At 51.4% G+C, this 16,945-nt stretch overlaps 1 protein-coding gene across 1 annotated transcript; it reads left to right on the plus strand.

Moving 5' to 3' along the window:
• The first annotated feature begins 1,079 nt into the window (after positions 1–1,079).
• Positions 1,080–11,939, plus strand: CSUI_001796 (uncharacterized protein). Its single transcript, XM_068062000.1, has 4 exons — positions 1,080–4,109; positions 5,665–5,951; positions 6,949–7,272; positions 8,051–11,939. The coding sequence occupies exon 4, from the start codon at positions 10,196–10,198 to the stop codon at positions 11,744–11,746; it is 1,551 nt and encodes a 516-aa protein (XP_067926024.1). The 5' UTR covers positions 1,080–4,109; positions 5,665–5,951; positions 6,949–7,272; positions 8,051–10,195; the 3' UTR covers positions 11,747–11,939.
• The last annotated feature ends 5,006 nt before the right edge of the window (positions 11,940–16,945 follow it).

Consider the following 16,945-nt stretch of genomic DNA (forward strand, 5'->3'; position numbering starts at 1 on the left):
TTCCTGGTTCGGACACCACTTGTCACGTTCGGGGTGGACTCCCGTCCGGAACGTGGCTCTGTCCGTTCCCAGCGTTAAGGGTACCTAAATGAGGAGTGTGTATTGGCGTGCGGTCCCCGTTACGAGCGAGGGGGTCGCCGCGACACGAGTTGACAGTGAACACCTTCTTGAAAGAAAAAGGAGTCCCCGGTCTCTGTCCGTTTTCCTTCACACCAATGAGAACTCCGAAGAAAAAAAAAAACACTGCCCCCCAAAGGGATCTCTCTCCGTTAGTTAAGACAACACGTTGAATTACGAGTACTGACACCAGCGAGACAACGGCAGTGACACGTCAAAATCAGCTACAAAATCAGCTACTGACACTCCCGAAGCATATCTCCAATACTGATCCGTAACGCTGTGTGTATCTCGTGACTGTGTGTATCTCGTAACGTACACCTAACACTGATCCTCAACACCATGTGGATCTAGCTTGTGGCCTTTGATCCTTTCTCCGGGTCAGAAGTGTTTTTCCTGACATCCTCACTCAACCATCCGTTTTTCTCTACTAATTACTGTGGAGTTGGGGCTATCGGCGGTTCGAGATGGCTGTGATAGTAGTCGAGTATACGCAGACACTATATATAGATGCGAGCGTATCTATGAATTTCTGCAGCCCGTAGGCTGTAACGTGGCACATGCCCAACTACACAGTCCCACAGACCTTAACACACAGTACTATCTGCATAAAGAGTCTTCTGCCTTTGATCTCGTCCCCATTCCTGGCGGCGCAGCCGTCACCACCTCTCCCCCGCCCCCAGCCATCGCGTACAGGCGGATCGAGAGTTCCCGCACACTCTCTGCCTGCACCGCGTGTCCACAAAGTTCCCGCGACCGTAGCGCGCGGCACACCCGCGAGTGCTCGCAGCACTCCGCGCACTCCGGAAGTCCTGCCACTACCGACAACACTTCCCCCCAGTGGTCTAAGAGCGAGTGGCAGCCTCACTGGCTCCGTGGCGACCGTGTTGTCTCGGTCGTCTCACCGGCGTGACACTGAGTACCCGTTAGTCGCATTCAAGAAGCAATTTTTTTCCTAGAACAATTCCCCAACGCTTCAGAGCGGTTTGTGTCCATTCTAGGTTGCATCCTCGTGTTTCTAAACACTAGGCTATTTCATATCTAGTACTACGCGCAATCAATCAATTCCTTTCTGACCTTCACTTTGTTAACTCGAGACTCCAGGGAACAGTAGACTTGTCCATGGCAAGAACTGTTTCCTTTGTTTTATGAAATGTTTGTAGCTAAATAAACATCTTCGGTGAAGGCTCTTTGTCCATCCGATAAATGACCGTGTCATCCCCTCGCCTGTGTGGACCCAGCCAAGTTCCGTTGTTGGTGTGGAGGTGCGCATACCGTTGACCGATTTTTGTACATGCCTCTGAGAGGCGTTGGGGGTGCTTTACATATGAACCCGACATAACTCTCTTCGTCACAGGACTGGTCCCGTAGCCCTCTTGGACTCCCGTTACAACTTCTTTTCATTCTCGCCCCGGGTACGCCTGAGAGCCAGCAGCGCTGACACCGAGTCTCCGGACGGTGCTGGGGTGTTGTCTCTCCCCCGTGATTTCCATGGTGGTGTCCGACTCCGTTTTGTAAATCATATGAATCCAGTGAACTACGAGTGAGGACCCTGTCGCTGATAATCAAGTGACAAGGGATCCAGATGCCGGCGGATCTGCTTTGCAGCCTTCTTCCAAGGCCTTCTTCTCTCGGGATCTTTCGGGGGCCTTCTCCCGGGGCGTTCTTTCGGGGGCCTTCTCACGGGGCGTTCTTTCGGGGGCCTTCTGACGGGGCGTTCTTTCGCGGGCGTTCTTTCGGGGGCCTTCTCACGGGGCGTTCTTTCGGGGGCCTTCTTACGGGGCGTTTCTTTCGGCGGCCCTTCTACCCGGGCGTTCTTTCGAGGGCCTCCTCCCGAGGGCCTCCCGGTCTCCCGGGGGCCTAATCTCCGGGCCCCCCCTTGGCCGTTCACCCGTGCGCCGGGCCCGCCGGTCCGCCGGAGTGCCCGCGGCACAAAACCTTGGGATATCCGACTTCGGGTTGCTCGGTATTGCAACTACTTTTTTGTGTGTGTGGGTGCAGACCGGATATTCTAGAGCCCGGTTTTTTTTTTCGCGTTTCGTTTTTTCAAATACTTTGGTTTGCTATTTCTGGAGGGGCTTAGCTGGTGAATGCCCTCGCCAACACATTCCCGGGTGTCCACCACCGTTGGATGGCCTTATTCTGTTAACTTTGTGCTCCAGCCCTTTAATCAAAAATGACATGTGCTTCTTTTCAAGTCGACTTACGCCAGTGAAGCATAAGGACGGCACTTTGCCCCCGCGTAGGGAGCGCATCCTGCCTTCGGTGTTCTTCGGCGTGGCAGCCAGTCATCCTGTCCGGTGTCTGTTAGGTGCCCGCCAAATTTCCGGAGTCGCCTGAGAGTCACTTCCTTGCGCTCTTCGAACTCTTCCTGCGCAGTGACTTCTTTCCTTTCGTAACTGAATTTCGTCACAGTGGTGAAACACGCAGTAGCCCTACCTTCTCCGGCCACACTATGGGGCCGAGAAAGCCTGCTGGGGGCGAAAGGACTTTCACGCTTTCTTGGGGTCTTAACCCCAGACACGATTATTAGCCGCCTGCGCAGCAGAAGTTCACCCCATGGCCCTAAACCCTAAACCATGGAGGCAAGGGGTAGCCTCTTCCTCAAGAACGTTGATCTTGCGAGGAAAACCTGTCTCGTGCTGGCCCTGCGTTCATCGGCCATGGCCGCGCATCTGGACACCCGCCTCCCCCCCCACCTGCACGTAGGCTGTCAGGTGTTACCTTTCGTTATCATCTGAGCTGCGGCCACGGTGCAGCTATTGTCACCGAAAGATACGGGCAGTCCTAGTTTACGAGTGTATATATGTGTAGCCTTGCATGAGTATGTCCTTGGACAACTGGTGTGTATATAGACATATTTGTGTATTTGCCTGGGTGTGCCTGTGATCCCTAGTAAATCAGGGCGCCTGCACAGACTCTTGTGGACAGTACCGGTGTAGGCAATCCCATCTCTGTAGGAATCGGTATGGAAACCCTGGGCATACACGCATGTTACGTCTAATCGCGGTAGTCGGGAAAGCCTGCTGTGGGCGAACGGACTTTCACGCTTTCTTGGGGTCTTAACCCCAGACACGATTATTATGCGCCTGCGCAACGGCGAGCGTTTGTCCCTTTTTGCAGCAGACGATCCTCTTGTTTGGAGTCCCCTAGTTTGCTTGGCTCTACAGTGGGAGTCTTGGCTCGGTCTCTTGCAGGAGTTCCAGGACTTCTTTTTTCAGAACCTCTATTCCCTTGTCCTCTGCGGGGAATCTTCGCCCGTTTTCTCTGAACAGGGTTTTTTAGAGCGTATCTTACGCATACACAGTGTGACTGGGCTCTCTCGCAGTAGTCGCCGCTTATTTCGATACAGCCCGAGTCACCCTGCTTCAGTTCTGTTTTTTCATTTCGCTATCCCGCTGCGCCGAGAAGAGAACGACTACGGGCTACTGCCTGCGCTGCTGAGAGCATTTTTTGAAGAGCTACGCATGCTGCGCATCAGCGGCAAACAGCGGCCCGTGCTGCCAGCGGGGGCCCAGCAGAATTGCCTGAGTCTTCGCGTATGGCATCTCCTGTACTGTCGATTTTGATAGGCTCTATGACGCCAGCCTCGTTCTCGAAGTGCGGGGGCGAAGATGTGGCAGTTCCCCGTGAAACAATCCCGAAAGGCCAACGAAAGCAGAGCCCTAGATGGGAGCAACCGACAGACTCAGTTGGCGTCCGCTCGTCAGAGCCTTCTTCGGGATTGGAACACGGGGAGTTTGTGTCACAGTGGTGCTTCGTGGTGCTGCTGCTCCTTCGACCGCGGGGCGGTATCAATCGGCTGCGAGCCTGCCCGTGCGACGGAGAAGTTCACCCCATGGCCCTAAACCCTAAACCATGGCGGGCAGGGGCTAGCCTCTTCCTCAGAAACGTTGATCTTGCGAGGAAAATCTGTCTCGTGCTGGCCCTGCGCTCATCGGCCATGGCCGCCCATCTAGACACCCTAGAGAAAGAGAGACATGGCTCCATAAGTAAGAACAGCTTCCATCTGCGCTGATGTCACCCACAGACGGAGCATGCCTGAGCCCGAGATAGGTGCAGAGTAGCCTGGTTGAGGTTGCCTCCTCCCCCACCTGCACGTAGGCTGTCAGGTGTTACCTTTCGTTATCATCTGAGCTGCGGCCACGGTGCAGCTATTGTCACCGAAAGATACGGGCAGTCCTAGTTTACGAGTGTATATATGTGTAGCCTTGCATGAGTATATCCTTGGACAAATGGTGTGTATATAGGCATATTTGTGTATTTGCCTGGGTGTGCATGTGATTCCTAGTAAATCAGGGCGCCTGCACAGACTCTTGTGGACAGTAGGTACCGGTGTAGTCAATCCCATCTCTGTAGGAATCGGTATGGAAACCCTGGGCATACACGCATGTTACGTCTAATCACGTTAGTATCCTGAGTCGTCTCCCTCCCGTACTCAGTGTCTCTTCTTGTGTTCCGTGGCTAGTAGACATGTCTGCTGGAGTGGATGGGGACATGAACGAGAACTCACATGCACGCGTATTTCCGCGCATGGCCTCAGAAGGTCATTCTGGGCATATAACATTTACGTAAAGACGCTTGCAGGAGAGCTTTCTTGATTTATTTAACCGTGACATACGTTCACCTATGTACGTTTACCCGCACATACATGGGTGCATTTGGACGTCGCTGAAGGCTACGCGATTTCAGCGCACGGCTCTGTGTACACACGTCTTCCAGCAAAAAAAATTCTTTGAAGAAGAAGTGTAGTAAGGACATTTGAGGAGCACATAGAGCCTTTGTCCTGGAGAGGGAAGATAAGGGTCATCATATGTGGAAGGCAGCTAGGTGATTGAGAGGCATGCCCACCACACCACCGACGAGAACAAAAGTCTTTCCGTTGACACAAAACACGCGCAGAGGCACGGGGGTAGGCGAGGAAAACTGGTTCTTTCTGTCAAATTCCCTATTAATCTGTATTTTCGAAAGATAGTAAAAAGGTTTCAACGGAGGGATGTCTCATCATGACAAGATGAAAAGAATGTTCTTGAGCAACCATCACGTCTAGCTCTCTTGTTTCTTTGCTGTCGTGTGTCGTCCTGTTGGCTTCTTAAGAATGACAACAACGCACGACTCTGCACACCGGAGGAAGGATTACCGTATGCTTTCTTTTGCACTCGTCTCGGGCAAGCCTCGTACACGGCCGTAGGTATGCGTGTATACTGCATATCCGTCTCTTTATCTGTATCTATCTGTGTGCCCCGACCCCCCTATCCATAGTAATGGAGAGCCTGTTTATTTTTCCTGCCGTCGCTCTCCCCCGTCAGTTTCATCCCTGTTTCTGAAGTACGTAAGAGGTAGAGTACACAGTTCTCCCTTTTTCTTTCCAACTCGTTCTCTACCGTCTCGTTCTTGCCTCTTCATTCTGCTCATAATAGAAAAGGAGATCCACAGCATCCGCCTTACCTACTAAGCTGTTTCTTTGCTGTCTCTTCGCCGTCCCCATCAAAGGAATCTGCTCCTGGTCCCTGCTTCTCTTTCCTGTCCTGTCGTCTCTTCTCTCAGACTGCAGTTAAGACAGTCCCCCAGCGGGGTGTGGCCCCTGAAAAGTTCGTCTTTTTAGGATCCCTTAGGATTCATCGGAGTTTCTTGGTCACTGTTCACCTCGGAGAGCTCAGGAACAGTCATGTCTTGTTGCTCCTCCACGAAGTGTAGAGAGACAGCAGTATTATGGCGAACCTGTCTTCGTTGCTCGAGCAGTCGCTCAGCGAGAGACAAGCAACCGCGGTCTAGTTTCGCTCTCTTCACATGACTTCGTGAGCTCAGGCAGGTCCATTATAAAAAATTCAAGAGTAAGCATGGAATGCCCCGTTTTTCTTCTAGACATTCGCTACCTTAACAGCAAGTTGCAGCCCTGAGTGAACTTGCTTGGTCTTCTGGCTTGGCTGCTACGTGTTACGACCCACGTTATCTTCACTACCCAATAAAACGGAACAATTTGCGTACGCTCGCAGCGTAGGCTATACGGGTCGCTATACGGTAAATATAACCACTAGGTTCATGCTGCACCTAGCAGTGTATCTACGGTGCCCGTGAAGCGGCAGGACGCCTGCTCTTGCATGAAGGTGCGTCAGTAGCTACTCTTTGCGACAAGACCAAGCGCAGAGCACACTGCAGGAACTTATCTTCAGCTAATTGACACACTTGTGTCCTTCACACATTCAGAGCTGACGCTATTCAGTGCCTGTTTCCCCTCTTGGCCCTCACTATACGACGGGAGACTGGTTAATGAAGTGAACACGCGTAGCAAGTGAAAGACGATAAGGTTCCCTACCTGCGTCGATAAAGAGCTCTGTTCTGCATGCCAGCCAGCCGTAGAGAGAAGCGCCTCACTACATGTCCGAACCCGCCAATCCCATACCCCATCTGAGAAAGCTGTTAGAATTCATTACCACCCACGAGAGCCTTGTACATCCCCTTTCTACTACGGTAATATAAAAGGGGGAAAGGTCCACGGTAACAACGACTTCTCGTATCTCTCTTCCAGTCTGGCGGTCTCACGGCCTGCCGCCGGGTCAGATGCTAGTATTGGGATGTAGAACTCTGGCGCATTGGATCACAGCCGGAACGTGAGAAACGAGGCCACCAAGTGAGCTATCCCATTCGACGTGAAGGAACAGGCGGGCGAGACCAGGAGGGGGGGGGGGAGAAGGTGGGATTGAATAATGCAAGGGAGGGGAAAGACGAAGACCGGTGGTTCAATCAGGACCATTGCCTTCGCCTAACACCCGCTTTGGTACAGGATCGAAACTTACCGTAGCTGTCTGTGATTGTTGGTGTCATACTCAGGTGACCAGGCAAGTTGGAGGCACTACCTAGGAATGTGTAGGTGAGCGAGGGCGTGCGGAGCTGCTTGTCTGAGTCTTACGGTTTGTCTCTAAATCGCCGTGGAACTGCGGCTGGTGCTCGCCAGGGCTTTCGCTTTTCGCTGTACAAAGCAGAAACCACGAAGATGACCGACTTCCTCTTCGCCGTACGAAGGCCGGCAAGGAGGCCTGGCAGTAGGGATCGAAGAAGACTTTGCTTCGAGCCCGGCGCAAAAAAAGCCAAAGCTCTGGCGGGGGAATTTTCTCATCGAAACTTTGAAAAGACGGAGGTCCGCCCCCCCAAAAGGCAAGGAAACAGAAGCGTGAAGAGAAGTTGCCCGACTACTGACTTGCTGAGGGTTTTCGTGGAAGAGGCCAGCCTCCTAGAGAGTAGGGTGAAGAAGAGCAGAGATATGCGTGGACGAATGACGACGCCGAATCCGTTTGAAAATGACAAGTAGTAATAGGCAAGGGAAGTGTTCCCGATCAGCATTTCCTGGAGCGTGGCTATGCTAGATAAGGGAAGGATGAGGAGAAAGGCGGTATTGATGGCAGACAGCAGACGTCTCTCCACTCCGCGTGTACGTGTATCTTACCCACCCGGGCTGCCACTACTTCGACCTGAAGTCCTAGCACTACTATCCCCACTCAGAACCAATCATCCGGGTTTTCAGCCATTTCCACGTGAAGATTGTTGGTGAGCACTTTTGTGATTGTTATTTGAAAGCGCGAGGAGGTGTTATGATTGATAGGAGCACGTCCGTTTTAATACAGTTATACCTATTAGACGTCAGTCGAGGATAAGGGATGTTTAGCTACAAGAGCTCTGGCGGTCTATTCTTATCCTGGAGTGCGAGCTACCCAGACAACTTCCTTAGCAGGGTGGATCAACAGAGGAACTCACGGAATCACATACGTATACATGTGCAACTGTGGAAGTATATACACCCGCTGCGCATGAAGTGCATCACCCGCTACTATCAACATGTACGTGCATACTGACACAGGTGTAACCGGAAGAAACGAGGGATGCATCACGCCCGACTCTTCTCTTGTTCTGTGGCAACTTTTCTATTTCTTGGCAGCTTTGGAGAAGGGACGAGAGTGCTACAGGAGAAAAGGAGCTGGAGGTCGGGCACTCCCCCCTTCTGGGGCTTCCTCTTGTAGTGCACTTTTACTTCCCCATGCTGCCTCGGCTCCTCCTACTTCTCTTCATCGGCGAAAGACACCAGCAGGGGGTTGCTGTTGTTCACGGGTGCTACCGTAGACGGGAGAGAAGAAACTGTAAGAGTTGTCACTGTGTGGTGAAGATGGTAGTGGTGTGAGTAAGAAGACCGGGACAAAGCGGTCAGACTCAGGACTACCTTTGCTATCACACAGCAGGGTTGGCAGCGGAGACAGCTGCATCTTCCCCTCTTCGGGAGAAAGATTGGCGGTACCATCGTCATCTTAATGGTAGGGGGACAGGTCATCCACTTCCTCGGGATTTTTTCTTTCAACGAGGAGGCGCCCTTCTCCATCTCATCATCGCTACTTTCCTCATCGACTAGAGAGGCGCCGCCACCCTGTTACGTCTCCCTTGTACGGGTGGTATACTTTCTTCCCTTCTCTTGATGTTCTCTTGCGATCCCTCCTCCGTTTCTTCCCCACCAGGATCTGTCCTACCACAGCTTAGTTCTTCACACTCTCCTCATTGCACGCCGGTATGGCGTGCGAAGCTTTCACCGAACAGCGCCTCGGACTTGCAGAGTGCAACCAAGGCCTTCAGGGTTTGGCACTTCGGCAACCAGTCAAAGCTGTTCGACTCGGTAAGGTATTAATGTGTATCTTTCTCCTCAATACCACTATCGTTGCGAACGACCTGCTGCGAGAAAACACATCGACGGAACGACGTGAGAGCCGTCATTCCACTTTATGTGTGCAGGCCTCTCTCTTGAAGCCTCCTTGTGTCTCTCCTTCGTGTTATTTAGTTAGCCATCGAAGCCTACCTCAGAAGTGCCCGCCTATACACGCATCTAGGCTGTTAACACTTTGCTTGACCTCTGTCTAACAATCTATCCCATAGTGCTTACCTGACCAGTGTACAGCAGTCTCGGTTTCCATTCCGGATGTATCTATTGATCGATCTTTTCTGCTACCGATCAACCTTCTATTATCCGCGCACCTGACCTCATCAGTCGGTCTTGCTACGCATTCAGGCCTACCTATTCACGCGGATACCCATCTCCCGTATAGATTCCGCGGATACCACGAAAGATGACATAATGAATCGAGAGCTAGAGACCAGGGTTACAACCACGCCGGCTTGCCCATGCCTTTGTCTCACAAAGTCGATGCTCTCCACAAGAACATTCCCCGTGTTCTTCCTCTTTCCAAGCCATCGTGGGTGGTGCGGGCTGTTCGTTCGCACATTCTCTCTCTGTGAAGGTGTGTGTTTGTGGTCTCTTAGCTTTTATTCCCAAAGCAATTCTTCCTTTATTTATTCCTCACTGTGCTGCGGTCGGACGACCATTTACTTTGTTTGCTCACTGGCGGCCGGCGGAAATCCAAGGAGAGCAGGCGGACCAGAAAGTTCAGGTGTGATCCCTACGTACAGCGGCGGAGCAGGCGAATCCCCTCGTGGCGTAAGTGCCGTCATTTGCCAGTTTCAATTTGGCTCATGAGCCGAGATGCCGAAGTTCCACATCCCGCCTCATGCCCTCGAGAGATTGCACACAGCCTCCCAGAGTATTCGGTCGTCGGCCACCCGTGCTCAATCTGTAAAACAGAGCCGAAATCGCGACAAGAAGGAACCGGGCGCCCACGGGTGCTTTAGGCTCTGTCTTTCAATAACACATGTCTATCGAACGGCTGGAGGGAGGTGGGCCTGTCTAACGCATTAGAGCGGTCAGGTCCAACTGACTGGTGCACTGTGGGGGCACAACCCCCACCGCGGAGGAGCTGCACCTTGATCTGCGCATCGCACATACCCCTGTCAACTGACTTTCTTCCTGTCTGACTTCGAGGAAGTTTCACTTACACCCTCCATCAGCTTCGACCAGTTCAAAACAGTGTGTCAGTTTATTTTGTGCTATCTGTTTTGTTGGGGAGTCGTGCTGTGCACGACCTCACCCTCGAGATCTATCTACCACCGACACTATTCTCTTGCGCGCTCAACGTGGACTGGCTGTCCACACCCGCAGTGTCTGGAAAAACGGAAGCTCTCTCATCGTGGACTCTTTGGCTTCGAGATGGTTCAGAAGATGGAAGCCTTCGCAAAGGTAGGAGCGGCACTCGTCGCAACTTCTTACCTGGTACATTCCTTCTGTCCTGTTTATATCTCCGCAACAGAAGACAGTCTGGAAGTGCGGCAGTCCGCCGACGGAACAACGAGCACTGGTCGTTCATGGGACAATCCCTTTGAAAGAGAGGCGAAGAGAAGTCCGCAAGGACTAGCGGATGAGGAGCGAAGTTCGAATGGCGTAGAGGGGGAGAGCAAGCGGCGCTCGCCGCTGTATCGAAGATCGTCGTCAGGTCTCTTCTCAAACCAGTCTGGCACGCTACAGAAGCTTTTGACTGCAGCTCTGCTTAGCGTGGGAATGTTTTCCGCAGTGCGCATGGGCAAGGAGCTCATGAGCGGGCCGCCTCGTGGTGACGAGGACGCGGTCAGAAGTCGCCGTACCGCCCCAGTCGCAGGGCTTCCAAGCCGTTCTCTTCCGAATAGTTTGGTTATTGCTGGTCTTACATTGCTTGTGGTCGCCTCCAGTCTTGCAACGCCACTCCGTTCGGAACACCGGGGGAGGAGATCTGAGGACGAGGAACCAGGAGAGTCGGAGACAATCTCCGACGCATCTCGTACCGTCGGCTTCTTCCACAGGGGAGCGTATTTTAAGTTGGAGTTTAGTGAGGAAGAAGTAACTCGTTATAATATAAAGCCTGAAGACATCAAAGAGCTTGAAGACGCTTTCAATGGATCGCCGAGAGAAGTCAGAAATGAGGCAGAAGGGGTGATGGAGTGTTTCTGGGGGAAGCCGACCGAGCCCACCAGTTCAGACCCGAAGCTCATGGGTTTCTTTCACTTACCGGATGGTAGGCAAAATTATTTGACCGTACCTAGTAGTGTTTACGACTGCACCAGCTGTCGTCAAAAAATTTACGATTTAGGAGAGAAGGTTGGAGAGTATGAACTTAAGCTTACTGCTAGCCGCGTGGAGGAACTGGGGAAGGTGTCGAACCGAGGGGGAGATCTACAAGTAGTATACGAACTTAATGAAGGTGGCAGGCCAGAATGTTTCATAGGGTATGGGACCCCAGGAGATGCCGAAGAGGAAGATGCGGATGTTGTGAGATTCTCTCTTGGTGATACTGACTTCGTAATTTTGCTCTCTCACACTGCTAGAGAGGCACTCGAGGGTAGAGCGGGGACCCGGAACCTTGTCGGGAGTCTCGATCCGACAAGGGAATTGCTGGGTAATCTCATGGGCGAGTTGACGCTTCCGCCGACGATGAAGGCGCTCACCTGGGGTCCCCCGGGGGAGCCCGCGCGATTCGAACTTCGGGGGGACATGGGGGTGCTAAGGAAACCTCGGAGGCCAAGCGCAGAGTTACAATGGGGGCACGGCGAGAACAAAGTTACTTTTGAAACGCAGCTTACCCGGTACAGTGTTGGCCTTCCACACCACGTTCAACTGGTCATGCGCAGGGCAGACAATAACGCGTGGCCTCTGCTAAGAGAGTTGTTGAGAGTCGCTTTCCCGCATCTCCACGCAGCATTTGTTCGAGGAGGTATGACAACTCACTGATCGTGATTGTGTGAAAGGTGTCATGATTGTAGAGACTACGCCTTGCATGTCAAGTTTTTTCATATGACGCGACTTCCGTTACACGATCGATTTGTTTAGTCCATTTCCACCCTATATTGCAGCCTACAGTGCTACCGCCAAACAAAAATGAGTGAAGTGACAAGCTCACTCACCGCTACTATGCTGGAGGCTCTTCATTGTAGTTCTTCTAAGGGATGAATGCGGTACCGCGGGAGGCGAGAGCGAGTCTGACGTTCTGAATCCATTTACTCTGGCTTGTCTATACGTAGTGACCACGCTACAAGTCGAAAATACAAGTTGCCGTGGTCACCACACGGTATGTAAGAGACAGCTACGCGTCTCGCTGTATACTTACAGGTTCACACAGGGGTGCTCGCTAACTATACGTACCACATGTTTCATACAAAAGATTTGTATACGCACACTCGAACACCTATTACTAAGCCGTGTTCGCCAACACAGCGGACGGCCCCGCAGTCCTGCCCACTGCGAATGGATACTGACTGTATATCTAATCGTATCCCGCACTGCTGATAATCGAATAGGCGCCTGCTTTCATATACGTACCTAGGTGCATCGCATACAGTCGTGCATGCACGTACGTACAGGAAGTACCCCCACTATACATACGTCTGTGACGTCCGTCTACCTGGACCCCATATTGAGGTGCAGTGCACTTCATCCAGTGGCAGGGAAGAATTCTGAGTAGACCTATGACCCAAGGGTCGAGGCGTAACAATTCTTCAAGGACTCGTGCGCTCTCTGGCCGGAGATGTCTCCACCGCGGTCAGCCGATTTGTCGGGAAGAAAACGAGCCGGCTTCGAGTTATGTATCCATACAATCTCGACGGTTCTATATGGTATAAGCCGTATTCTTGGAAAGGATAGAGATGAGCGATTGACGGAAAGCACACGGAAGAAGATCTCTTTTTCTGTCGAAGGCTATGCTCCGAAGTTCCTTCTTGCTAAGCGGGTGACGCACATGTTCTGTATCTTTTTTCATTGACAATAAGAATGTGTGTGCAACACAGAGGTATAGAGTAAATTGATAGACAACGATACCTGAGACCATACAGCGTGGCGAGGACGTCACATAGATAATGGGGAATATGGGGTACTCGGCAGACGGGGTTTCGTTCGGGCTTCGGCCCGCAGTTCCCGTACGTAGGAGGATGTACATCTATGTGTATTCCTGCATTTTCATGCACGAAGTGACTGTAGCAGTGAGTGTGTCTAGTGAACTAGATCAGTCTATAGAGAGACAGATGTTCAGAAAGTGACCAGGTGAACGGAGAAAGACGCGCGTATCCGGAGCATTCTTGTCAGATCCATCCATACAATCCGCCAGAGGTACAGTCAGCCAGCGTTTCGCATGGAGTTCGCTCATGTAGTTACAGGCAGGCAACCGTCAAGAGTCAGCTGCGGCACTTCTCTACAGGAGCCTCGTGTTGCGTCCCCGCCGTTGAGGGAGATCTCCTGTCTCGAAGTGCGCGGACTTGAAAGAAGGCAAAGAAGAAGAACGCGGAAGAAACGAAGAACGAGGGAGGCAACGACAAAAAGGAGGTGATCAAGGACAATCTAATAAGATGGCGAAGAGATAATCGATCCCTGTTATCATTTCTTTCTGTCGTGTCTTTCTCTTCAGGTGGATCCCCACGTTCCTGTTTGTTTTTAGCCTTCACTAGAAGGTGTGATCGCTTATATCGTCGCAGCGTCGTACCTGGCTCTTTCTTTCTGCCTTGGTTACGTCTCACCCACAAAGGAGCGATTGCCAGTGGAGCAGTCCGGGCCGACGGAACAAGGAGCAGTGGGCGTCCGTGGGATGACGATTGTGAAAGAGAGGCGAAGGGAAATCCGCAAGGAAAGGTAGCAGAGGGGGAGCCAGAGCAGGCGGCGCTCACAGGTGTATTGGAGATTGTCTACAGGTTTCTTTTCAAACCAATCCGGTACACTACAGAAGCTTCTGACTGCAGCTCTGATTAGCATGGGACGGTTTTCCGCAGTGCGCATGGGAAAGTAGCTCATGAGCGGGCCGCCGCGTGGCGACGAGGACTCCGTCAGAGATCGTCGCACGGCAACAGTTGCAGGGCTTCCAGGCGGCTCCCTTCCGAACGGCTGAATTGTTGCCGCTGTCACATTACTTGTCATTGGCTTCAGTTTTGCGTCGCCACTCCCTGCGGGACGCCCGTCGAGTCCAGATGACGAAAATGCAGTTGAATCTGAGGTAGCTACCTCTGCGCTGTCTCCTACTGTCGATTTCTTCTACAAGGGAATGCATGCTAGTTTGACGTTTAGAGGCAAAGATGTAGCTTTCCATCATATAGGGTCGAAAGACATCTACAGGCTTCGTGAGGCTTCGACCAAACAGCCGAAAGAACCCCAGTATGTGAACCAAGGCGTAACGGAGAGTTTGTGGGGCTTAACCAAGGGCCGTTGCACAAATCCATGACCCTTGGGTCTCTTTTTCTTGAAAGAAGGTATAAAAAATTAATTGGAGATATCTCAAAGGGTTCTCGATTGCCAGCGCTCCGTTCAACAAATTTATGACTTAGGAAGGAGGCGGCTTAGAGAGTTCGACGTTCTGCTTACTAGGGAGCGAGGGGAGGAGCTGGGCACTGCCGCCCCCAGCGGGGTGTCAACAGCAGAATACGATTGAAAGGACGGAAGGACAGTATGCTCCATAGGGGAAACTCCAGGTAACGTCGATCACGTCGCTATATTTCCGAGTGGCGATACACACTTTCGAGTCGTGTTGCCTAGAAAAGTTGTGAAAAGGCATTGGCAGGTGAAGCGGGCAACGCGCTTATTGTCGAGAGTCTGGACAGGAACGGGGAACTACTGATAAACTCGTGAAGGCCCTAAGCGAAGCGACGAAGCTGGTGACGCTCTCGAGGGTTCCCCGTCGACGAGGCGTCGGGGGGACTGGACGACATCCAAGAAATTTCGCAACCCGTAGCAGCAGCCACAATGAGAATCGGGCGAATCCGATGTTGGTCTCCATGCGACGCTTACTGGGTGTAGGGTCCGCCTTCGACAAGACATCCGACCCGTCTCGCTAACAGCAGACAATTGCGGATGGGATGGGACTGAAAAGATTGTTGCAGCGCTTTTCTCGCAGGTCCACGCAGCACTTCTTCGACAGTATATGACAGAAAATCAGTGAACGTGGTGGTGTGAAAGTATTTACAAGCCTGCATAGATTGAGCCAGGTTTTTATTCTTTTTTTCACATGGCTAACGATTCAGTCTTACTTCATGTAGAGGGAACATCATGGCAAACAAACTAGTCTGTTGCACGGTGAGTGAAGTAAGAAAACTGAATCGTTGGCCTTGTGAAAAAAGAAAAAAAACGTGAGAGATTTTCCCTCTACATTCTTCATAAGTCTTAGGGCATTACAGGCAAATGCGGGAATAACGAAGTGACGAAAGCTCAGAGAACTGCAGAGATTCTTGATTGTCGTTTCCCTCTTTCCTCGAAGGCGATTAAGCAAATGGCGAAAAGAGGAAACTGAGTTGGGATGTTCTGAATTCATTTACACTAGCTTTAATATATATATATATATATATACGTTTATGTACGTAGTGTATTCCATTAGTGGAAAAGGAGCTTCCTGTAGCCCTAGGAGTGAAGAGCCAAAGAACGGAGGATGATAAAGTGCAGCGACCGATCACGCGTCCTATCCACTGAACAGATGAAGAGGATAACAGTACATCGATGACGGCAATATTATATCCCCATAAAAGCTGATACTCCTTCTACCGTAACCGACCACACTATACGCATCAACAATGTCCTCTTGGCGTGTGCGCGGAAGTGTAGGAATAACAGTGACAAAGCCGAGACCACGACTGTCGCTGGAGCCTTTCCTGGTATTGCAGGTTTTGAGCTCTTGTTGGCTAAACCGGCTGAAGCTGCATTCAAAGGCCTGATTACGAATAGCAGGGAGAAAACATCTTGCTCAACTCGTGCAGAGGCGCCGGAAAAAGCGCCCGCAGCAGCTGTCACTCGAGGGTGACAAGAGGCAGTGCCATCGCAGTAGACCACCACCAAGCATTCACATGGGGTGATGGCGGGAAGGGCTTTAATTCCTCGTTTCTATTTCATCTACACTTCTTTTTCCGTGTAACGAAGAACTCGATTGCCTGTCAAAATCTTTCTAGTTTACATTGTTCGTGTCACAAAAGAAGGAAGAGGGTGAACGCTGTATATATATATATATATATAGTACGTATAGAGAGAGCTATTTCTATGTAAGCATATATATGTGTATAGCTACCTATACCTATATATACATACTACTCTTCCAACCTGTGACGTACAGCCCGCGGGTTTCAATCCTTACGCTGTTCCACGAGAACACCTTTCCCGTGTGGTCAGTGAAGAAACCCTCCGTCCGTTCAGGGTTCTCACGTGGAGCGAATTTAGAGCCACTCGAGCAATCCAAACAGTCAAAGCAAAGAATTCACGCAGTCGAGTTCTGTCCGTCTTTTCGCAACACGGTATTGCTTGTCACTTTTCACGCAGGGTTTGAGGCAACCTGCTACAGGGATCCGGTCAACAACGATCAGCGTCTCTCACANNCGCTCATGAATTAATGCAGGATTTGCCACAACCTGCAACAGGGATCCGGGTAACAACGATCGTCTCGCACAACGTTGAACTTTCTTGTCGCGACACAGTGTGACCGCACGTCCCAAAGCGCTGTCGTCACCGGAAACGATTTCCAACACTAGTAGCACATCTCAAGTGCTATCGTCACGAACAAGAACACGTTTCGCACCAACAGTACATCCCAAGTGCTGTCATTCCAATTCAGTAACAGCTGGCACATCCCAAAGCGCCATGAGCTTCACCAGATGCCACCAAGGGCTACACCGAGGGCCGACATCCCTGACAAATCTCAAACATCAACTGAAGTAATTCTCTGCAACATAGCCCAAAGAGCTTAAAAATGATGGCAGTTGGAAAAGAACAACTGGAAATCCAACACATGAAAAAGAGGGTCCAACATATGAAAGGAATGATGACATCCAAAAAATACACCTTTGACTTCTTCGTCTGTCCCCTCTAAGTTCAGGAACGGTTGTTCTCCCTGCCTTCTTTCTTCTCATCTGAGCCGCCACTAAAACTCTCTGACGCCGCGCTTCAGGCGAGAAGCCGGGGAGTGGCCTCAAGACG

This window comes from Cystoisospora suis, assembly GCF_002600585.1.
Source record: "Cystoisospora suis strain Wien I chromosome Unknown contig_719, whole genome shotgun sequence".
Lineage (NCBI taxonomy): Eukaryota > Apicomplexa > Conoidasida > Eucoccidiorida > Sarcocystidae > Cystoisospora > Cystoisospora suis.